The sequence below is a fragment of the Carlito syrichta genome, unplaced genomic scaffold, assembly GCF_000164805.1.
Source record: "Carlito syrichta isolate Samal-C Ts95f unplaced genomic scaffold, Tarsius_syrichta-2.0.1 Scaffold314997, whole genome shotgun sequence".
Classification (NCBI taxonomy): Eukaryota; Metazoa; Chordata; class Mammalia; order Primates; family Tarsiidae; genus Carlito; species Carlito syrichta.
In genome coordinates, this window is record NW_007259093.1 from 163,121 (window position 1) to 188,238 (window position 25,118).

General features: G+C 38.1%; 1 protein-coding gene across 4 annotated transcripts in view; it reads right to left on the reverse strand.

The window, feature by feature from the left end:
• Positions 1-4,221: 4,221 nt before the first annotated feature.
• Positions 4,222-25,118, reverse strand: part of BRCC3 (BRCA1/BRCA2-containing complex subunit 3) — an 81,176-nt gene continuing 60,279 nt past the window's right edge. For all 4 annotated transcript variants that reach the window (XM_021706025.1, XM_008072254.2, XM_021706024.1 and 1 more), the window contains 4 exons: positions 13,475-13,606; positions 12,916-12,959; positions 9,371-9,539; positions 4,222-5,844 (listed from right to left, as the gene is read on the reverse strand). In XM_021706025.1, coding sequence (XP_021561700.1) covers positions 9,388-9,539; positions 12,916-12,959; positions 13,475-13,606 — 328 coding nt within the window. In that variant the 3' untranslated portion in view covers positions 4,222-5,844; positions 9,371-9,387. The remainder of the gene's footprint in view (positions 5,845-9,370; positions 9,540-12,915; positions 12,960-13,474; positions 13,607-25,118) is intronic.

Consider the following 25,118-nt stretch of genomic DNA (forward strand, 5'->3'; position numbering starts at 1 on the left):
TAATCATGGTGGATGTTCCTTGAGATGTGTTTTGGAACCAATTTGCTAGAATCTTGTTGAGAATTTTTGCAACTATGTTCAAGGAGATTGGCCTATTCTTTTTCCTTGTTGGTTCTTTGCCAGATTTGGGTATCAGTGTGATGTTAATTACATAAAATGATTTGGGAAAATTCCATTGTCTTGATTAAACTAGAAATCAATAACAGAAAGATAATAACATTTTTCAACACTTAGAAATTATACAACATACCTCTAAATAATCTATGGGTCAAAGATAAATCAGAAAATATTTTGAACCTAATGAATAATAAAATGTGTGGTTTACATCTAAAGCAGGATTTAGAGGGAATTTTATATAATTAAACACTTGTATTAGAAAAGTATCAAATCAAGTTCTTCAGGGTCAGTTGTGACTTTGCCTTTTGCATTTCGAATTGTGTTTACTTGGACTTTTTTTTTTTTTAGTCAATCTGGCCAGGAATCCATTAATCTTATTTATCCTTTCAAAGAACCAGTTTTTTGTCTTGTTCATTTTTTTTCTATGATTTTTTTTTGTCCTCTATGTCCTGCTATTGTGATTTTATATTATCTGGGTTCTTCTGTTGAAGTTAGGATTTAGGTGATCTTGCCTTTCCAGCTCCCTTAGGTGTGACATTAGGCTGTTTACTTGTGACCTTTCTGTTTTCTTGATGTATTTTTTATTTTGAGTTGGAATCTCACTCTGTCGCCAGACTGGAGTGCAGTGGCATGCTCCCAGACACCGCAGCCTCGACCTGCTGGGCTCCAGCGATCCTTCCACCTCAGCCTTCCAAGTAGCTGGAACTACAGGTGCGCGCTACCACGCCCAGCTGACTTTTTGATTTATTGTAGAGATGAGGTCTCGCCAAGCTGCCCAGGTGGGTCTCGAACCCGCGGGCTCAGGCAATCCACTTGCCTCAGTCTCCCAAAGCACAGGATTACAGGCTGAGGCACCAAGCCCGGCTGATGTGTGTATTCAATGCTATGAATTTTCCTCTTAACACTTGGTTTTCATGGCATCCCAGAGATTCTGATGTGTCTTTATTTTCATGTTTCCAGGAATCTTTTTGTCTTGATCTCCATGTTGACCCAGAAGTTGTTCAGCAGCATGTTGTTTAGTGTCCATGTCTTTGTGTATCTTGGTGAGATGATGTTGGTGGTGATATTTAGTTTTATTCCACTGTGATATGAGAAGATGCATGGCATTATTTTGATCTGGGGATTTGTTTATGCCTGATTTCTGAGAATGTGATCAATCTTGGAGTATGTTCCATGTGCTGATGAGTAGCATGTATACTCTGTAGTTGTTGGCTGAAGTATTCTGTAGATGTCTATTAAGTCCATTTAGTTGAGCATGTTGAGGTTCTGATTCTCTTTATTGGTTTTTTTTTGTTTGTTTTGCCTTGATGGTCTATCTAAAGCTGTTAGTGGGGTATTTAAGTTTCCAACTATGATTGTGTGAGAGTCAATATCCTCTCTTAGTTTACTTAGTAGTTGTCTTATAAAACCTGATGCTCCTGTGTTGGATGCATATGTTTAGAATGGATATTTCTTGCTGATGGATTGAGCCTTCTGTCATTATGAAATGTCCTTCTGTGTCCTTTTTAACTTTTGATGGCTTGAAGGCTGTTTGATATCAAAATAGCTACTTCTGCCATCTTGTTTTCCATTCACCTAAAGTTTTGAGTCTATGGGTGTCCTTGGCAGTGAGATAAGGTTCCTGGAAGCAGATTGTTGGATCATATCCAGTTTGCCACTCTATGTCTTTTCAGTGGTGCATTTAGTTAATTCACATTTAGGTTGATTATTGAAATGTGAGAGTTTATCCCTGCTATGGAACTTCTAGGGGGTTGTTTTGTTTCCTTTTAACTTTTGTGTTTATATGTGTGTTTTCATTTGTGTGGGTGCCCTATATGTTCTGTTAACTCTGTGCTTGTCTGTACTTTTGTGATAAGCATGACCATTCTTTTATTTTCTGTGTTCAAGACCTTCTTAAGCATCTCTTGAAGGGCTGATCTGGAGGCGGCATATTCTCTTAGGAATTGGATGTCTGTGAAGGATTTTAATTCTGTCACTGATGAAGCTTAGCTTGGTGGGGTAGAAAATTCTTGGTTGGAATTGCTTATCTTTAAGAACATTAAAAATTGGTCTCCAGTCTGTTCTGGCTTGTAGCATTTCTGCAGACAAGTCTGGAAAAATTCTGATGGTCTTCCCCGGTAGGTAGTCTAACTTTTCTTTCTCACTTCCTTTATTATTTTCTTTCATGTATGTGTCTAGGGGTTGGTCTTCTCATGTGATACCTTGCAGGGGTTCTCTAAATGTCTTGTGCTTGAATGGTCACATCTCTAGCAAGATGAGGAAAGTTTTGGGGGATGACCTCATGGAATGCTTGTTCCAAGGAGTTCTGTTTCCCTTACTGCTTCAAGGATATCGAGCAGGCATAGATTTTGCTTTTTGACAGAGTCCCACATCTCTTAGAGGCTTTGCTCTTTCCTTTTGAGTTTTTTTTTCCTGTTTTTAACAGATTGGGTTAATTCCATATTTTGGTCTTCAAACTCTGAGATTCTTTCCTCTGCTTGGTTGATTCTGCTCCCTATGCTTGTTATTTATTTCAAGGATGGAGTTCTTTATTTCCATTATTTCAGAATAAACTTTTTTGAAATTGGCCAACTCCGCTTTTACTTCCTGTATGATTTCATTGAGTTTCACTTAATTTCTCTTGGTTCCTGTTCTTTTTTGCCATCCAATCTCTGATTTATGTGGCTTTCATCTGGAGCAGGTCGTTCTAGGGGGAGTTTCCATTGTTTCTGCTACGATGGTTGTTTTTTCCAGGCAGTTTCTTTAGGACTCTGAGGGTTGCCTGTGTTTTTCTGTTGACTTTTCCTCATTTGTGACAGGTCACTTATCCTTTCTATAATTCAATCAGTGAGAGAGGGAGAAGCATTTACATCTGCTGCTTATGTCACCCTGTGGCAGGTTTCCATAATTGCAGGTTCCAATTATGGTAAACTAATTGAACCAGTTTTTTAGCCCCTGCTGCACTGGGAGAGGGCGAACTGACTTAGAATCGCTCACACCTCTCCTTCAAAAGAGCTTCTGACTTTGTCTGAAACTGGAACAGGGTGGGGCATCAGGTGCCTGGAATCCCATGCCTGTCATTGTTTTCGGGTCTCTGTGTGTACAGAGACCTCTGCTGGTTACAGGGTGTATTGGCTGCTGGGTCCCTACTCTCTGCCCTGCTCAGCAAGAGAGGTGCTGGTCTGCTTCTCCACTAGTTGCCAGCAGTTGGTGTGCCAGACAGATTTACAGATTCACTCTGCAGTCAGTTCTCTTCTTACTGATTCCAGGCACCTGATGTATCCTGAGCAAGTTCCAATTCCCCATTTCTCTTGGGTTCTGGTTGCCTCCCACTGCATCCTGATCAAAACTCCTTCAGTGTGGGACCAGTGGCTCGAGCATGTCTGAGAGGGGGTGAACTAACTTGAAATGTCTTAGAATCACTCACCCTTCTCCTTCAATGAGCAGAGCTTCCAACTTTGTCGGAGCCTGGAACAGGGCAGGGGTTGAGGCATCTGGAGCCCCACATCTGCTGTTGTCTTCTGGTCTCTGTGTGCTCAAAGAGACCTCTGCTGGGTGCAAGGTGTATCCCCCACCCAAATGTTCAGGGCATCTCCATCAATCAGCTACTCGGTCCCTACTCTCTGTCTTGCTAGGTGAGAGAGGTGCAATAGAGTGAAGTAGGTAGAGGTCAGAATGCAACAAACTGAATGTACAGGAAATCAGAAAACAGAGAGAGGAGAGGGAGAGAAAAAGTAGACATTCTCATCAGAGTCTTGGCTGTGATTGAAAATAGAGAATCTGGTATCCAGAAGGGGATACAGAGTTGTGCATGGAATTATTTTGGCAATATTTTGTGTAAAGGTAAGCCAGATTTGGTGCAGCTGGGAAATAAATGATACGTTTGTTTATATTCCTTTTCTTTATGATAGTCAACACTTTCAAAGGCTGAACAGTAAGCTAAAACAAATTTTGGTGGTCATCTACTGTAATCTTCTCATTTTATACCCAAAGAAAATGAGGCTCAGAAAGGGAAAGGGTCTTATGCTCAAGGTTTGCCTGTAAAACTACTCAAATCATTTTATTCCCCTTAAATTTTCTATTACCCTATGCTCATTTCATAAAATGCTCCATACTTCCTAGGTCCTTACTTAAAACATAACTTTTTATTTTTGCAGTAATTATAGACTTAAGGAAGTTGCAAAAATAGTACAGAGAGTGTCATGTACCCTTCACCCAATTTCCTCCGGTAGTTGTACAACTTCATATCTAAGATATTGACAATGGTATAATACTGCTAACTAGACTACGGACTATGCAGTTCCATCAGATTTGACATGCATTCATTTGTGTATGTAGGTATATACAATTTTAGCACAGGTATAGATTCACACGTACTTAACACCACAATCAAGATCTAGAACTATTTCATTAGCACAGAGGAATCCCTTTATAATCAAACCTATCCCACATCACATTCAGTCCCTGTCCCTGGCACCCATTCATCTGTTCTTCATTTCTATAATTTTGTCATTTCAAGAATGTTACATAAATGCAACTGTACAGTATACGTGACCTTTTGAGACTGGCTTTATTCAATCACCAGAATACCCCCAAAGTACATCCAAGTTGTATCCATAGTTGCTCTTCATGCATAGTAGTACTTCAAGGGATAGATGGTTTGTTTAGTCATTTACCTGTTACAGGACATCTGGGGCTTTTCCAGTTTTTATCTATACAAATAAAGCTGCTACAAACATTTGTGCACAGTTTTTGTGCCAACATAGGTTTTCATTTGTCTGGAATAAATGTCTAGGAGTGTAATTACTGGATCACATACTAAATATACGTTTATAAGAAATTTCTAAACGTTTTTCCAGGGTGACTGTACCATTTTACATTCCTGTCAGCAATGTATGAGAGATCCAATTTGTATCCTCATTTGGTATTTTCACTATTTTTTCTTTAACTATTCTGATAAGTCATATCTCATTGTGTTTTTAATTTGCAGTCCCTGATGACTTATGGAGTTCAACATCTTTTCATGTGTCTACTTGCCAGACATATATCCTCTTTAGTGAAATGTCTATTCACGTATTTTGCCCATTTTCTAATTGGATTGTTTGTTTTTATTATTTTTATGCATACTCTGTATATTCCAGATTGATCCGATATATGGCCGGATAATAATTTCTCTCAATCTGTTGCTTATCTTCTCCTCTTCTTAAATTTTTTACAGAGCAAGTTTTAAAATCATGATGATGAAGTCTGACACATCAATTTTTTCCTTTTATGGATTGCACTTTTCAGATGAAGTCCAAGAACTTGTAAAGTAGCCCAAGATCCTGAAGATTTTTCTACTGTGATTTTTTCTCTAAGTTTTATAGTCTTATGTATTACATTTAAGCCCATTACACATTTTGAGTTAAATTTCATATAAGATGTAAGGTTTAGGATGAGGATTTTTTTTTTTTTTTGCCTATGAGTGTCCAATTGTTCCAGCATAATGTATTGAAAAGGCTACTCTTCCTCCATTGAATTGCTTTTACACTTTGTCAAAATCAGTTGGACATATTTCTATGGGTCTATTTCTGGGTTCTCCCTTCTGTTCCATTGATCTGTGTGTCTATTCCTCTGCCAGTATCATACTATCTTGATTACTACAGCATTCAAGTTGGTCTTGAAGTCCAGTAATGCTAGTCCTCCAACTTTTTCTTCTTCAAAATCAATTTGGCTTAATTAATTTCACAATGGATATTTCCATCTTTCCTATAGGAAAAGAAAAAGAATAGAGAAGAATTGTATCTATGAGGCATTAGATAAAATATAGCATATACATTCCATATGCCCTAGGATAGTGGTTTTCAAATGTTAGTATGATTCAGAATCAGCTAAGCAGTTCATGCAGATTTCTGGGTTCCAACCCCAGAGATAGAGTTTGACCTTCAAATGATTCTGATGCAGGCAGTTTGGGACTACACTTTGAAATCTGACAAAAAATAATCTAAAGAGAAACAAAAAAGATAAACCCAAACCCAAACCCAACCTTTATCACTTTAATTTTCAGTATGCAATAAGCCAGACTCTTCTAAAGACACACTTAGTATCTGTGGCTATACCTGACAAGAATAGCACAATCAAATTTTTCAGAGCATGATTTTTATTGCAGCCTAAATCCTAAATGTTTCTGGAAAAACACATTTGTATTATAATGGAAATTCCTAGGCAGATAAGATATGTTCAATAGGAATTTACTTCAGAGTCAAATATGCTAGAATGCATCTGTTTGATTAAAAAGGGGCACCTACATAGATTCAACCTTTGAGAGGTATCTCAGAATGCATATTTTAGAGATCAAGAAGGAAGATATGAGACATACATCTCTCACTGAAAACAAAGAATAGAGGTGGGGTTGCTGTTTAGTCACCTCCATTTCCTTCCACTAACTGTCCATCATAAGCATCATAAATATAAAGTTGAAATATGAAATACTCTTTTCAGGCCAATATCTTTGATGAACATAGATGCTAAAATTCTCGACAAGATCCTAGCAAACCGGATTCAACAACACATCTCAAAAACCATCCATCATGACCAAGTAGGCTTCATACCTGGGATGCAAGGCTGGTTCAACATTCGTAAAACCATAAATGTAATTAAATACATCAACAGATGTCAAAACAAAAACCACATGATTATATCATTAGATGCAGAAAAGCTTTTGATAAAATCCAGCACCCCTTCTTGATAAAAACCCTCGAATATCTAGGCATACGGGGAACATACCTCAAAATAGTAAAAGCCATCTATGAGAAACCCACAGCCAGCAAACTCCTAAATGGACAAAAATTGGAACTATTTTCCCTGAAAACTGGAACAAGACAAGGATGCCCACTCTCACCCCTCCTGTTCAATATAGTATTGGACGTCCTGGCTAGAGCAATCAGAGAAGAGAAGGAAATCAGGGTATCCAAATAGGAAAAGAGGAAGTCAAGTAATCTCTCTTTGCAGATGACATGATTGTGTACCTTGAAAACCCAAGAGAATTTGTCAAAAACCTCCTTACACTGATAAAGGCCTTTGGCAAAGTCTCAGGATATAAAATAAATGTGCAAAAGACAATCGCATTTCTTTACACCAATAATAAACAAATAGAAACCCAAATAAAAAGCACAATTCCATTCACAATAGCCACAAAAAAAAAAAGAAATACCTTGGCATCTTCCTAACCAGAGATGTGAAAGATCTTTACAATGAAAACTACAAAACTCTGCTCAAAGAAATCAAAGATGACACAAACAAGTGGGAAAATATTCCATGCTCATGGACTGGAAGAATCAACATTGTGAAGATGTCCGTCTTACCTAAGGCAATCTACAGATTCAGTGCAATACCTATCAAATTACCAGCAACATTCTTCTCAGACCTAGAAAAAACAACACAGGAATTCATATGGAAACTCAAACGACCAAGAATAGCCAGAACAATCCTCAGCAAAAAAAACAAAGCAGGTGGTATCACATTACCAGACTTCAAACTTTACTATAAAGCTACAATCATCAAAACAGCTTGGTATTGGTATAGGAACAGGCATATAGATCAATGGAATAGAATTGAGATTCCAGAAGCAAAACCTCAATTTCTCAATCAACTCATCTTCGACAAAGCCTCCACCACCTACCAATGGGGAGAGGAGAACCTATTCAGTAAATAGTGCTGGGAAAACTGGCTGACCACATGCAGAAGATTGAAACAGGATCCCTATCTATCCCCATACACAAAAATTAACTCCAAATGGATCAGAGACCTAAATGCAAAACCTCAAACCATAAAAACCTTAGAAATTGGAGGACATACCCTCATGGAAATCGGAACTGGCATCCAATTTCTGAACAAAATCCGAAATCCACAGGCCATAAGAGATAAGATAGACAAGTGGGACCTCATTAAACTCACAAGCTTCTGCAAAGCCAAAGAAACCATCAAGAGAGCAGGGAGACAGCCTACAGACTGGGAAAAAGTATTTGCCAACTCCAGGTCTGACAAAGGCTTAACATCTTGGATCTACAAGGAACTCAAACGTGCTGAAAAGAAAAAAACAAACAACCCCATTATAAAATAGGCAAAAGACATGAACAGACACTTCTCAAAGGAAGACATCCAAGCAGCCAACAGACACATGAAGAAATGTTCAACCTCACTAATCATCAGGGAGATGCAAATCAAAACCACACTGAGATACCACCTAATTCCAGTCAGAATGGCAATTATCAATAACTCAAAAAATAACAGCTGCTGGAGAAAAGGGAACACTTCTACACTGTTGGTGGGAGTGTAAACTAGTGCAACCTCTGTGGAAAGCAGTGCGGCGATTCCTAAAAGCTCTAAATATCAACCTCCCATATGACCCTGCAATCCCCCTACTGGGAATATACCCTGAAGAACTCAAATCACTCTATCAAAAAGATACCTGCACACGAATGTTTATTGCAGCATTGTTCACAATAGCAAGAACCTGGAACCAACCATGCTGTCATCAAAAGAGGACTGGATTAAAAAAATGTGGTATATATACACGATGGAATATATGCAGCCATAAAAAAGAACAAAATCATGAATTTCGCAGCAACCTGGATGGAACTAGAGTCTATAATACTGAGTGACCTCTCACAAAACAAAGATCTGAGTATCACATGTTCTCACTCATATAGTGGACCTTGATCACCCAACGTACTACCATAAGAAAATGACTGAGAGTGGTGGGAAACTATGGGGGGGGAGGGGAAGGGAGATGGGACTAACAGTAGTAAACATCTGTCTGGGGACGGGAAGACACCTCTTATCAATAAGGGTGCCTGAACGAAGCATCTTTGTATACCTAACCCTTAACTGTACCCCACAATATCATAATAAAAAATATTGATTTAAAAAAAAAAAAGAAATACTCTTCTTCCTTTAACTTATTCTAGGGAAATGTATCTGAAAATGAAAATAAAGACCTCCAAGTTAAAAAGGGAAAAATAAACATTTAAAATACTCTCCCAGACCTTTTATTCCAAGATATCCTTTGCTAGTGTATAAAAAAATAACTCATTCTACTTAAATCATCTTGTATAAGCTTTTGTAGGCCAATTATAGGTAGGAGGGCTCAGTAAACTTTAATGAAATTTTTAGAAAGACATCTTGTGCCTATTGCATGTAAAAACTTATCTAATGGGATATAAACAGCCTGCTGCATGTGAGTGTGTGCATTTTCAGACCCAGCTTAGTACACAAATTGAAAATAAGTTTTTACCCCGTTTGTCTCCTGCTTTATTCTAAAGAAGAAAGTTCTTGCATAAGCTCTTCTTTTTCTTTTTGCAACTCTTGCAAATGCTGTTGGTTTTGCTCCAGTCTGTCTTCCAACCACTGTAGGAGAGGCCCGCTGACTGCTGACATCTGACTGCACAGATTCTTGGTAAACACTTCAATAGGAAAAACACAGATGAGAAAACTGTGGAAGATTGCTGTCCGCTGGCATGTTCCCACTCCACCACCAACAGCCCCTCAACAATGAGCACAGAAAGAAGGGGTTGGAGGAGAAAGCAAAAGAAGTGTAATAAGTAGGACCGATAAACAATTTTAAATGCCCAGCTGGGGAAAAATAGGAGAGCTGAGCAAAGGAGATACCCATTCTGAGGCCATCATGAATATCTGAAGCTTTCCTCTGGTTTTGCAGTGAACAGAAAGATGGCCAGCTCTTTACTCCCATAGACTTTCCCACACTGTAAACCACCATAGCTTCCTAGAGAGCTAGAACTTTGCCATGTATAACTTAGGTTTCCATAGATCCCTGTAGGAAAATTGCTATCAGATGTTATGTATATTAACAAAATAAATACATTAATTCAACTCACCTGAGAGCTCCTCTTTTAAAATGAGAAAAAAACAAAGGAATAAAGAATAAGGGATGCTTCACTGTGAATGTTCAGCTTCATGATGAGACAAAGATTCTGTGGCACTCTTCTAAAACAAATTTTGCCTAATAGAAACATCTTTTTCTCTCATAAAATATGTGACTGTTATGGAAATGACCACTGTAATACTGTGAGGCATATCTTCCCAAATACATGTATATGTATGTCTGTATGTATCCTTTTGAATAAAAAACTGTATTAATTTGGGTGTTACTATTCCCTCCACATAATGATATATCACAGACATCTTTCTATGTCAATACAAATCTAGCTTTCCTTCTTAAGGGCTGCACAATATTCATCTGAATGGGTGTACCAATTTAGAAGACCCTTATTGATAGATATCTCAGTGGCATCCACTTTTTTGCTATGGCTCCAGGAACATAGGGATTTTTCACTTTCCTCACATCCTCACCTAATTACTTCTCAATTTAATATTTGTCAAAAGAGAAGGTAAAAAACTGATAGTCTTATCTTAATGCATACTTCTTTTAAAGATTATAATTAACATTTTTATTTTTCAGTAGGGGCCTATAAAGTTTTTGTTTGAACAATCTTTCCTTTTGTGAGCTCAGGGTTTCATATTATACTTAGACCATCTCTTCCCTAGAGTTTGAAAAATATTCTCTTATATTTTCTTTCTGTAGTTTTTCAACTTTTAAAATGAGCTTTATTAGGGTATAATTTGCAGACAATAAAACGAGCCAATTTAAAGTGTATGGTTCTATCAGTTTTGACAAATGTATATCCTGTGCTATAGTTTGGGTATTTGATCCTCAAAATCTCATGTTGAAATCTGATCCCAAGTGTTGGAAGTGGGGCCTAGTGGGAGGTGTATGAATGGATCCCTTACAAATGATTTGGTGCCCGTTCTCATGGTAGTAAGTGATTTCTTGCTCTATTAGTTCCCATGAGAGCTGGTTGCTAAAGAGAGCCTGGCATCTCCTCCATCTCTCTCCTGTTTCCTCTCTTGCTATGAGATCTCTGCACACACCAGCTCCCCTTCACCTTCCACCATGAATGGAAGCAGCCTGAAGCCCTCAGCAAATGCATATGCCAGTACCATGATTCTCACACAGTCTGCAGAACCATGAGCCAAATGAACCTTTTGTCTTTGTAAATGACCCAAACTCAGGTATTCCTTTATAGCAATACAGAAACAGACTTAGATATCTTGTGTAATTAGTGCTAGTCAAGATGCAGACCATTTCCATCACTGCAGGATTCCCTCTGCAGTTCCCTTTGCATTGAATGCCCCTTTACCCCTGGCCCTAGGCAGCTACCCATTCACTTGCTGTTACCATAGATTAATTTTGCTTATTCTTGAATTTGGAACTTATAGAGCATGTGGCCTTTTGTGTGATGCTTCTTTCACCTGGCATAATGTTTTTGAGACTCATCTAAGTTGTTCATGTATCAGTAGTTTGTTCATTTTATTGCTGAGCAGTACTCCACTGTATGGATGCATCGCACTTTGCTTATCTAGTCACTCACCAATGCACACTGGGGTTGCCTTCACCTTTTGGCTATCATGAATAATGCTGCTATAAACATTAATGTACAAGTTTTTGTTTGAACATATTTTCATTTCTTTGGGGTATATACACAAGAAAGGAACTGGTAGCACATTTGGCAATTCTAAATTGCCAACCTCTTTTCCAAAGTAGTTGTACCATAGTAAAAGTTTAAATATATCTGGAATTTATTATTTTTTTTGTAGAGTATTAGGTAGGAATCTATTTTTCCTCCAAATTAAAGTAAAAGAATATAAGTCCACAAAAGCTGACTGTCTCTTTTGTTTGGCACTATAACCCAGTACCTAGGATAGTGCCTAGCAGAGAGTAGATGATCAAGTGTTTCTTGAACAAATAAACTAACAAAAAAATGAACTTTCTCAATACTATTGAGTAAATAATCCACCCTTTCTTTCATTGATTTGAAGTAACAGCTATATTAAATATAAATTCTTATACATGCATGGCCCTATCTCTAGGCTCTGTTCAGTTCCACTAATCTATTTGTCCATTTTTGAGCTATTACTTATCCTTTTTAAATTACTGTGGCATTAGAATATGGTTAAGTGTCATATATTACCAACTTTTAACTCTGTCATGCTTTATCCCCAGATAGAAATGATGGGAAAGATAAGACCAAGCCATTCTCTTCCTTCTTTTCTTTGAAAAGTAATTGCCTATAACATTTGAAAGCCTCCTCTTCATCACTGGTAACTTTGCCAGTAACTGAGGAAGATTGCACAGAATGACCAAGGAGCCAGGGCCAGTCAGATAGAAAGAAAAATAAATTAGCATATATATAGTATTGAGTTTTTCTGCTCCTTTGCCTTGTACAGGAATCCCTTCTGTATTTACTGACATGGAAAGATTTCCTCCCTCATGCCTTCCTTTTTATCTGTCTGTCTGTCCATCCATCTTTTTCAATTTCTACCACCACAATAGGCTGGTAGTGGTTTGCTGGAACCAGCTCATACCAGCTTAAAGGAACCAATTGGTAAAATTTCAGAAAGTCTGCAAGCTGGTTGATACTATGTTAGTTGCCTGATATCAGTCATGCTAGGAGTATTGCTCCATGGAAACTGACAAACATAGCACATCGGGGCTCTCCCTGCTCCTTGAGAACTGACTGCTAACATATGCCAGCATACTACTGAGTAAATCTATCATAAAGCTCTTTCCTGTGTTTCCTGTTTTACCCTAGATTACACATTTATGATAGTCACACACCCCTAGTATTCACAAGAAATGTTGGGAGCAGGATCAGTAAAACTCTTGGGAAGGGAAACCCAATCACTTCAATCAAACTAAATTTGCTCCTATCAGCTGAGTATTTCAGGGATCACTGCTTGTACTCAAGAAAAAAAACTTACCTGAGCCATTATGGATCTTGGTCACTGAGTCCAGATGTGTAAGGCTAAAGGGATAAAATAGTTTGGGTTAGTAGCAAAGCAGCACTGAGGGAAAAATAAAATGACAAACTGCATCTGACCTTTGCAACCGAATTAGATGAATATGTGTGATTTAAATTCCTATTGCTATTAATTTTTTGATGATTTGGGGGATGTGATTTTATTCAAAAATTTGAGAGATAATTCAAAGAGATAATTTTGAAATTACTGTCTCTCACTGAATCCTTGACACAGTACAATTTATTGGGCAAAACCTAATGCTTGGCAACAAGACTAAAATGTTGTAGATTTCCCCTTGAAGTGTCTTTGCCCTTGAAGGATCCAAAGCATGGCAGGAGAGAAACAAATGTTAAATTGTGACCATACAGTGTGAGAAACATGATGATTAGAGACTGCTATAAAGCTTTCTCACAGAAAGGTAAAAGGAAAGGGGGCTCAAGAGTTGAGCTACTAAAGATAATAGGACAGAGGAAAATAGAGACTAGGTCCTGAGAAGTACAGAAGCGAAGAGGGTCTCTACCTATGGATCCTCCTATATGCATCCTGCTCCTCCTGGCACAGGATCTTGGGCAGCTCTACTGCTGATTCAAGGCACACTTTCCCGATGGTGACATGAGGTACAATATGGATTGGGATTTCAATTCTCTCATACCTGCAAGGCAAACAGTTCAGGTCAGTTTCTAAAACCTGAGTTGTCATAATCAGAAATTCTCTATAGTTTTAATTGAAACTTTGAGATATGACATATGTCAAAGATTAAACATTCCTATACTTCATTTAGTGGCTTAACTTCAAAGTGGATAGGATTCAAACTAGCTTCATCTGGGGAGCAAATTGGAAACCCATTTGCAGAGCCAGTATTTCCTAGTTCCATAGAGAATTTGAGGCCACTTCTGTAAACTTAACAGAAGCTTTGGGAGCTCAAAGTCCTTATGTTCACTCCCCTGACATGGGAAATAGCTAATTAATACTGTTCTGATTCAGGAAGTTACCAGTGGGGGGTGAACGAATTGATCATGAAGTCTGGAGAAGAGGAATTGCAGCCTCTTCAATGACCCTGTCAGATTCATTATCTAGATGAGATCACTCACATAAATGAGTGATCTAACTCAGTGTTCTAACTCAGTGTTCACCAGTGGCCCTCACTTCCCATTTTCTCCCTGGGGAAAAATAGGTAAGAAATCCACAAGTACTCACACTTTCATTCTAGGGTGGGAGAAACAGATATGCTTATTACTAAGGTCAGGCAATCTACCTCTACTCACTTCTTACCCCAAATACAGCTAAACTCTCTACCTAACAGTGGGTTCAGTAAAGAAGCCAGGTTGAGGAGTCCTGGCACTGTAAGGCCCCATTGGCACATGGTGGTGAAGCAGCATAAGATCTAGCTCCCTTCTCTCCCTTCCCCACCCAGCAGAGTATGTCTAGGCCCTGGAACAAAACATGGATGGCACACAAATAATAGGGAATTACAAACACCTCTCTCCACCCCACACCCAAGCAGTCAAGAAAGAACTCATGAAGGAATATGCCACAGCTGTTGGTGGTTTGCAGAAGGCCCTTCAGAGTAATACACAGTGAACCTTGATGAATTAATGTGTGGCTGCTACTAGTCTGCTCAATAGGGTTTCCTACTGAGTTTGTCAGAAGCATTAGCAGAAATGATTCCAATGGTCCACTGGGTTTAGACACAGATCTTTATGAATTCCTAGAGGAAAGTACAAGAACTTGCTCAAAACTACAACCCAGTCCAAGGTAGGCAGAGATCCAAAGCTTATGATTCTACTTCTGCTAATGAACTAGATGTTAAGACTAATCCTCCTTTTGAGAGCAATGAGAATTGCTGGGCCAAATAAAACAGCATCTCTTCAAGTTACTGAAAAGCTACCAAGGCAATGAGCAATTATGGGGACAAGAGAAGGAAAATCCAGAGAGAAGAGCCTGACATTTAATTTTTTTTAATGTTTTTCAAATTGTGGGGTACAATTCAGGGTTGGTTATACAAACATTCATTGTGCAGGTACCCCTGTTGATGAGGTGTGCCACCCCCAGTCAGATTTCAACTACTGTCATTCCCACCTCCCCCCCCCACAGTTTCCCACTACTGTCAATACTTTTCTTATAGTATTACGGTAGTTATTCATGGTCCACTTATGAGTGAGAACATGTGATACTTGGTTCTTTGTTTCTGTGACAGATCACTCAGTATTATAGACTCTAATTCCATCATGTGTTACGAAGTTCATGATTTTGTTCTTCTTTATGGCTGCATAATAATCCATCATGTATATGTACCACATTTTTTAATCCAGTCCTCTTTTGATGGACAGCATGGTTGGTTCCACGTTCTTGCTATTGTGAACAAGGCTGTGATAAACGTACGTGTGCAGATATCTTTTTTACAGAGGGATATGAGTTCTTCCGGGTATATTCCCATTGGGGGCCTTGCGGGGTCACATGGAAGATTGATTTTTAGATCTTTTAGGAATCGCCACACTGTTTCCCACAGAGGCTGTACTAGATTACATTTCCACCAACAATGTAGAAGTGTTCCCTTTACGCCACATTCTCTCCAGCATCTGTTATTTTTTGAGTTATTGATGATGCCCATTCTACTGAAGTTAGGTGGTATCTCAGTGTCTTTTTTTTTTCTCTTAAAATTGTGGGGTACAGTTAAGGGTTAGGTATACAAATATTCACTGTGAAGGTACCCTTGTTGATGAGGTGTGGCCCCTCTTCCCTAGGCAGATATCAACTACCGAACTACCATTAATCCCAACTCCCTGCCCCTCCCCCCCGTAGTTTCCTGCCACTGTCAATCCTTTTCCAATAATATTGCAGTAGTTGTTTAAGGTCCACTTATGAGTGAGAACATGTGATACTCAGATATTTGTTTCTGTGAAAGAGCACTCAGTATTGTACACTCTAATTCCATCCAGGTTGCTGCACAATTCATGATTTTGTTCTTCTTTATGGCTGCACAATAATTCATCATGTATATGTACCACATTTTTTTATCCAGTCCTCTTTTGATGGGCAGCGTGGTTGGTTCCATGATCTTGCTATTGTGAACAATGCTGCAATAAACATACGTGTGTAGGTATCTTTTTTATAGAGTGATTTGAGTTCTTCCGGGTATATTCCCAGTAGGGGGATTGCAGGGTCCTATGGAAAGTGGATTTTTAGAACTTTTAGGAATCGCCACACTGATTTCCACAGAGGTTGTACCAGTTTACACTCCCACCAACAGTGTAGAAGTGTTCCCTTTTTGCCACATCCTCTCCAGCATCTGTTACTTTTTGAGTTATTGATGATGACCATTCTGACTGGAGTTAGGTGGCATCTCAGTGTAGTTTTGATTTGCATTTCTCTGATGACTAGTGAGGATGAACATTTTTTCATGTATCTGTTGGCTGCTCATATGTCTTCTTTTGAGAACGGTCTGTTCATATATTTTGCCCACTTTGTAATGGGACTGTTTTTTTCTTTTCAGCATGTTTATGTTCTTTGTAGATCCTAGATGTTAGGCCTTTGTCAAACATGAAGTTGGTAAATATTTTTTCCCAGTCTGTGGGTTGTCTCCCCACTCTCCTGATGGTTTCTTTGGCTTTGCAGAAGCTTTTCAGTTTGATGAGGTCCCAATTTGTCTATCTCTTATGGCCTGGGCATTTCGGGTTTTACTCAGGAATTGGTTGTCAGTTCCAACTTCCATAAGGGTGTCTCCTGCATTTTCTAAGGTTCTTATAGTTTGAGGTTTTATGTTTAGGTCTTTGATCCATTTAGAGTTAGATTCTGTGTATGGAGATAGGTAGGGATCCTGTTTCAATTTTCTGCATGTGATCGGCCAGTTTTCCCAGCAGCATTTACTGAATAGGTTCTCGTCTCCCCAGTGATAGGTAGTGGAAGAGCCTGACATTTTAGGGACAGTTTTCCCGGAAAGGTATCTACTGATTCCAGAAGCTTATAGGCTGAGAAGTTGAGGAACGTTTTCAAAAGGATTATGGATCTAGCATAACAAAATTGGAGTTCAGGGCCTGTTAAGGTAGAGAGGACCTGGTAAACTGTCTCCAGGCTATGGGTTGGGACCCCAACAGTATACATACTAGGAGTAAAAACAGACTAGCCTGTACAGGGACTGCGAGTCCAACTCTGAATCATCTTAATGAGATTAAAGTGATCTATAGTTCTGCTACCAGTTAGGATGTCGAAGGTCACCAAAGACCTTTGCTCCTACCATAATAATAAAACAATAGATCAAACAAAATGTGCAGATTAAAGACACAAGAGAACTATGAATAGGAAAATCAGTCTAAATGAACTGTCTCTGGGACATCTATCTTATCTGGAGGCAAAGGATGGTGCTTGTCATACATAGGTGAACCTTGCTGGGGGTAAAGAGAAAGCAATGGAACTTGTAACAATCATGAGAACTGATGTGATAGACTGAAATCTGTAGAAGCCTACAACAGAGTTAGTTCTCTCCTGCTGATTTTGCCCTATAGAACTTGATAAGACAACAGAGGCATAATTGAGCTGGAAAGCAGAAAGGGAGATCTTTATTAGTCCGTGTTTCTTAGATCTAAATTTCCTGCTAGGAGATGGAAAATGGGATACCCAGTGCAGATATCCTTTGTGCTCAAATCCTAGCAAACCGAAGTATAATAGAAAATAACTTAAACAGCAACACAGCAATAACTCAGATAACTTCTGGTTGGATGGAAGTAATAAGATTCCCATCCTAGCTGCTTGATACAGGAATGGATATGCTCTCTCTGGGGAATAATAATATTTAGTCCAATATCGATGGTTCTATTAAAAAAATTCTACAGAATGCCCTGCCACTGAAATTGGTGTCTGTATTAGGAAGACTAAACAACTAGCCTATCACAAATAGTAAGTACAGCTTTTTAAGAGCTAGATAATATAAAAAGATACAAATGGAGATGACAAAAACTCATAAAGCAAGGGGGATGGATTTGAAGCATAGAGTTTCTTAGGTTTCTCGTTGCTTGTTTGTTTTTGTTTTTTTTTGTAAACAGAGTAAGTTGTAATCAGTTTGAATTAAGTGATTCTAGGATGTTATGTGCAAGTCTCATGACAACCACAAAACAAAAACTCATAATAGATACACAAAAAATAAAAAGATATTAAAACATACTATCACAGAAAACTACTTTACACAAAGGAAAACAGGGAGGGAAGAAGGAAGAGAAGAGAAACACACACACACACACACACACACACACACACACACACACACACACACACACCAGCAAATAACAAAGTGGCAGTAGGAAGTCCTTACCTGTCAGTAATAACATTGAATGCAAATGGACTAAAATCTCCAGTCAAAAGACACAGAGTGGCTGAATAGATGGAAAAAACAAAGCACATGCTGCTTACAAGAAACTCACTTCACCTATACAGTAATCCCAGCATTTTGAAAGGCCAAGGGGGAGAATTGCTTGAGGCTGGGAGTTCAAGACAAGCCTGTGCAACATAGCGAGATCCTGTCTCTACAAAAAAAATAAATAAAGAATTGAGGTGTGGTAGTGTATACTTGAGTCCAGGAATTCAAGGCTCCATCTTGTGTGACAGATTGAGACTCTGTCTCTAAAGCAAACAAACAAAAAAACAAGAAAGACACACACAGACTGCAAATGAAGGATGAAGACATGAAAAATATTCCATGTAAATGAAAACAAAAAAGAGAAGGAGTAAATATATGTACATAGATTTCAAGATAAAAATTGTAAAATTGTCATTATATAATGACAAAGGAATCAACTCAGCAAGAGGATATAATCATTGAAAATATCTATGCACCCAACGCTAGAGCACCCAGATATAAAGAAAATACTGTTACAGATAAATAGAGAGATAGACTCCGATACAATAATAGTTGGGAACTTGAACAACCCACCTTCAGCACTGGACAAATCATCTAGACAGAAAACCAACAAAGAAATATTGGACTTAATCTGCATGATAGACCATGAACCTAATATACATTTAAAGAATATTATATTACATCCAACAGCTGCAGAATACACATTCCTCTCCTCAGCATACGAATCTAAAAGGATCAACCACATGTTAGGGCACAAAACAAGTCTCAAAAAAAAACCAAAAACCCTTAAAATCATATCAGGTATCTTTTTTGACCACAATGGAATAAAACTAGAAATCAATAAGAAGAAGAACTTTGGAAACTACACAAACACATGTTCCTTCATATACTCCTGAAGGAACATTGAGTCAATTAAGAAATTAAGAAAGAAATTTAAAAATTTCTTGAAATAAATGATGATGGAAACGCAATATACCAAAACCTATGGGATACAGCAAAAGCACTACTAAGAGGGATGTTAATAACAATAAATGCCTACATCAAAAAAGTAGAAAGACTTCAAATAAATAACCTAACAATGCATCTTAAGGAACTCAGAAGCAAGAGCAAACCAAACATAAAATTAGTAGAAGAAACTATAAATAAATTGAGACCACAAAAAATGCAAAGGATTGGCCGAGCTCGGTGGCTCAGCCGGGCTCGGTGGCTCAGCCTGTAATTCCAGCACTTTGGGAGGCCGAGGTGAGTGGAGATTGCCTGAGCCTGAGGGTTCGAGACCAGCCCGGGCAACTTGGTGAGACCGCATGTCTACAATAACTCGAAAATTAGCTGGGCATGGTAGCGCGCGCCTGTAGTTCCAGCTACTTGGAAGGCTGAGGAAGAAGGATCGCCAGAGCCCAGCAGGTCGAGGCTGCGGTGGCCGGGAGCGTGCCACTGCACTCCAGTCTGGGCGACAGAGTGAGACTCCAACTCAAAAAAAAAAAAATGCAAAGGATCAATGAAATAAGAATTGGGTTTTTTTTTTTTTAAAAAAGGTAAAATCAAAAAATCTTTAGCTAGAATAAGGAGAAGACCCAAATACATAAAAATTAGAGACAAAAAAGAGACATCACAACTGATACCACAGAAATACAAAGGAGCAACTATATGCCAATAAATTGGAAAACCTAGAAGAAATGGATATTATTCCTAGACAACCTGCCAAGATTGAAGTGAGAAGAAATCCGAAACCTAAATAGACCAGTAACATGTATCCAGATAGAAACAGTAGTAAAAACTCTCCTATCAAAGAAAAGCCCAGGACCTGATGACTTCACTGCTGAATTCTACCAAACACTTAAAGAAGCACTAATTCCAATCCTACTCAAACTATTCCAGAAAATCAAGGAGGAAGGAATACTTCCAGACTCATTCTATGAGGGCAGTGTTGCCTTGATACCAAAACCAGACAAAGACACAACCAAAAAAGAAAAATATAGGCCAAAATTTCTCATGAATACAGATGCAAAAATCCTCCACAAAATACTAGCAAACTGAATTCAACAACACATTAAAAAGGTTGTTCATCATAATTGAGTGGGATTCATTCCAGGGATGCAAGAATGGCTCAACATATGCAAATCAAGAAATGTGGGCCCCTTTTTCGGGTCACCTCCTGCTGTGGGAGCTTTTCTGCCTTCTTAATAAACTACTGCTTTATTAAGAAATGTGGCCAGGTGTGGTGGCTCATACCTGTAATCCCAGCACTTTGAGAGGCTGAGGCAGGAGGATTGTTTTAAGCCAAGAGATCAACACCAGCCTTGACAATGAAACAAGACTCCAACTCTACAAAATTAAAAATCTTGCATTGGGGTCTCGTGCTATCACCCAGGCTGGAGCGCAGTGGTATGATCATGGCTCACTGCAGCCTTGACCTTCTGGACTCAAACCATCCTCCCACCTCAGCCTCATGAGTAGCTGGGACTACAGGTGCATGCCACCATGCCCAGCTTTTTTTTTTTTTGTACAGATCATGTCTTGCTGTGTTGACCAGGGTGGTCTCAGAGAAACAGCACCATGCCCAGCCACTTCAGCCCAACCACTTCAGCTGAGGTTCCAAGAGTGTGGCCTGTCAGGTTCTTCAAGCCTTGGTGGGGTTGAATATGGTAGAAAAGGACCAAAATGGGGGTTGCAAACTGACACCTCAGGGACAGAGAGATCTGGACAGAATCACTGGACAGGTGGTAGCTGCCAACAAGAAGCGTTAGAAGAAACGATGTTGAGTTAATAAATTGCCTTATTCTTTAAAAAAAAAAAACAACTGGGTATAGAAGAAACATACCTCAATACAATAAAAGTTATAGATAACAAACCACAACTCGTGTCATATTGAATGGGAAAAAAACTGAAAACCTTTCCTCTAAGGTTTTATTCAACACAGTACTAGAAATTCTTGCTAGAGTAATTAGATAAGAGAAAGAAATAAAGGGCATCTAAATTGGGAAAGATGAGTCAAGTTATCCTTTTCTACAGATGATATGATCTTACATTTTAAAAACCTAGACTCCGCTAAAAATGATTACAAGTGATAAACAAATTCAGTAAAGTTGCAGGATACAAAATCAACACTCAAAACACAATTCCATTTCTGTAGGCCAACAGCAAACAATCTGAAAAAAGAAACCAATAAAGTAATTCCATCTACGATAGGAAAAAATATATAAAATATCTAGTAACATACTTAAGTAAAGAAGTAAAAGATCTCTACAACTAATGAAAGAAATTGATGATGACACAAAAGAATGCAAAGATATTACTTGCTCATGAATTGAAAGAATTCAATATTGTTAAAATTCCATACTACCCCATTCAATGCAATCCCTATCAAAATTTACCAATGACATTCAAATTATAGAAAAAGAAAAAAAGCCCTAAAATTCAAATAGAACTACAAAACAACAACAAAAAACAACAGCTAAAGCAGTCAAGCAAAGAATGAAGCTGGAAGAATTGCATTACCTGACTTCAAATTATACTACAAACCTTAGGGTAACCAAAACATTATCGTAATGGCATGAAAACAGACACATGGATAAAAAAAAAAAAGAAAAACAAATGCAGAACACAGAAATAAATCCACGTATCTATAGTCAACTCATTTTTTTCACAAAGTTTCCAATAATATACATTGGGAGGACGGTCTCTTCAAAAAATGGTGTTGGGCAAATTGGATATCCATATACAGAAGAATCTACATCCCTGTATCTCACCATATACAAACATCAAATAAAAATGGACTAGACTTAAATCTAAGACATGAAACTATGAAACTACTAGAAGAAAACATTAGGGAAATACTCCAGGATGTTGATCTGGTCAAAGATTTCTTGAGTAAGACCGCAAAAGCATAGGCAACCAAAGCAAAAAAATGGACAAGTGGGATCAGATCAAGCTAAAAAGCTTCTGCAAAGCAAAGGAAACAACTAACAGAGTGAAGGGACAACCCACAAAATGGGAGAAAATATTTACAAACTACCCATCTGACAAGAATACACAAGAGTCTCAAACAACTCAGTAGGAGAAAAATCAAATAATCTGATTTTAAATAGGCAAAAGACCTGAATAGACATTTCTCAAAAGAAGACATACAAATGGTAAACAGACATATGAAAAAAAATGCTGGTAACATTACTAATCACCAAATAAATGAAAATTAAAACTACAGGGAGATATCATCTCATCCCAGTTAAAATGGTTTTTATGTGAAAAACAGGCAAATAACAAATGAGTATAGCCACTATGGAGAACAGTATGCAGGTTCATCAGTAAACTAAAAATAGAACTACCATATGATCCAGCAATCCCACTGCTGGATATACATCTAAAAGTTTTTTGAAAAATCAGTATATTGAAGAGATATCTGCACTCCTATGTTACTGAAGCACTATCCGTATTAGCCAAGATATGGAATCAAGCTAACTGTCCATGAACACATAAATGTATAAAGAAAATGTGGCACACATACAAAATGGAATTTTATTCATCTTTAAAAAATGAAATCCTGTCATATGCAACAACATAGATAGAACTGAAGTATATTAAGTAAAATAATCCAGGCACAGAAAGATAAATATCACATTTTCACTAATATGCGAGTTAAAAAAACAAAAAACAAACTTGAACTCATGGAAATAGAAAGTAAGATGATAGTTTCCAGAGGCTGGAAAGGATAATGGACAGGTAGGGATAAGAAGGGATGGTTAATGGGTACAACAATACATTTAGAAGAAATAAGATCCAGAGTTCAGTAGCACAATAGGGCAACTGTAACCAACAACAATTTATTGTATATTTCAAAATGACGAAAAGAGTGGAATTGGAATGTTTCTAACACAAAGAAATGACAAATGCTTGAAGTGATAAATATACCAGTTGCCCTGATTTGATCATTACGCCTTGTATCAAAATAGCACATGCACCCCATAAATATGTACAACTATTATGTATCCATAATAACTAAAAATAATTTTTAAAGTAAAAATTATACTAAAGGACTTCTGCACAGCACAATAAACTAACAACAGAGTAAGCAGACAACCCACAGAATGGGAGAATATATTTGCAAGGTATGTATCTGACAAAGGGTTAATAGCTAGGATTTATTTCTTGTCAACACATTTACTAGGAAAATGAAAAAAAACCATTAAAAAGTAGGTAAAAGACATGAACAGACACTTCTTAAAAGAAGACATACTAATGGTCAGCGAACATACGAAAATATGCTCAACGTCACTGATCGTCAATAAACTGCAAATAGAAGTTTCAATGAGATACCATCTCACATGAATAAGTAAAAAAACAACAACAACAGATGTTGGCAAGCTTATGGAGAAAAGGGAATGCTCATACACTGTTGGTGGGAATGTAAGCTTGTTAGGCCCTTGTGGAAAACAGTTTGGAGATTTCTCAAAGAACTAAAAACAAAAAAAATGGCCAGGTGCAGTGGCTCATGTCTGTAATCTCAGCACTTTGGGAGGCCAAGGCAGGAAAATTGTTTAAGCCCAGGAGTTCAAGATCAATCTGGGCAACATAGTGAGACCCTGTCTGTACAAAAAAATACAAAAATTAGCTGGGCATGGTAGTGCATGCCTGTAGTCTCAGCTACTTGGGAGGCTGAGGTGGGAAGATTGCTTGAGCCCAGGAGGTTGAGGTTACAGTGAGCCAGGATCATGCTACTGCACTCTAGCCTGGGTAACAGAAAGACTCTGTCCAAAACAAAACAAAAAAAAGATTTGCATTTGACCCAGCAATCCCACTACTGGGTATACACCCAAAGGAGCATCAATTGTTCTACAAAAAAGACATCTACACTCATGTTTATTGCAGTACTATTCACAATAGCAAAGACATGGAACCAACCTAGATGTACTTCAACAATGGATTGGATAAAGAAAGTGTGGTACTATATACACCATGGAATATTATGCAGTCATAATAAAGAATTAAATCATGTCCTTTGCAGCAACATGGATGCAGCTGAAGCCATCATTCTGAGAGGATTAACACAGACACAGAAATCTGAGTACTACATATTCTCACTTATAAGTCGGAGCCAAACACTGGGTACACATGGACATAAAGATGGGAACAACAGACACTGGGGACCCCTAAAAGGGAGATGTGGTAGGGTGCAAGGGTAGAAAAACTACCTATTGGGTACCATACTCACTATTTGGCTGGTGGGTTCAACAGAATCCCAAACCTCCCCATCACATAACAGTACCCATGTAACAAACTTGCACATGTACTCCTTAACCTAAAATTCAAAAAATAGGAAAAAATGGACAAAGACTCTGAATAGACATTTCTCCAAAGATATATAAATGGCCAATAAGTGCATGAAAGATTACTCAACATTAGCTGCCACCTGGGAAATGCAAACCAAAGCCACAATGAGATGCCACTCCCCACTCACTAGGATGAATAAAAAACTCAGATAGTAAACAAGTATTGGCAAGGATGTGAAGAAATTAGAACCCCTATACACTGCTAAGTGGGAATGTATAATGATGCACCCACTTTGAAAAACAGTCTGGCAGCTCCTCAAATAATTAACATAGAGTTACCATAGTATTCACTAATTCCACTCCTAGCTATATACCCAAGAGAAATGAAAATGTATATCCAGACAGAAACTGTTACACAAATGACTGCAGCTGTATTATTCATAATAGTTGAAAAGTCGCAACCCAAGTATCTATCAGCAGATGAATAGATTTTTACAAGGTGGTATATCCATATAATGGAATATGATTCAGCCATAAAAAGGAATGAA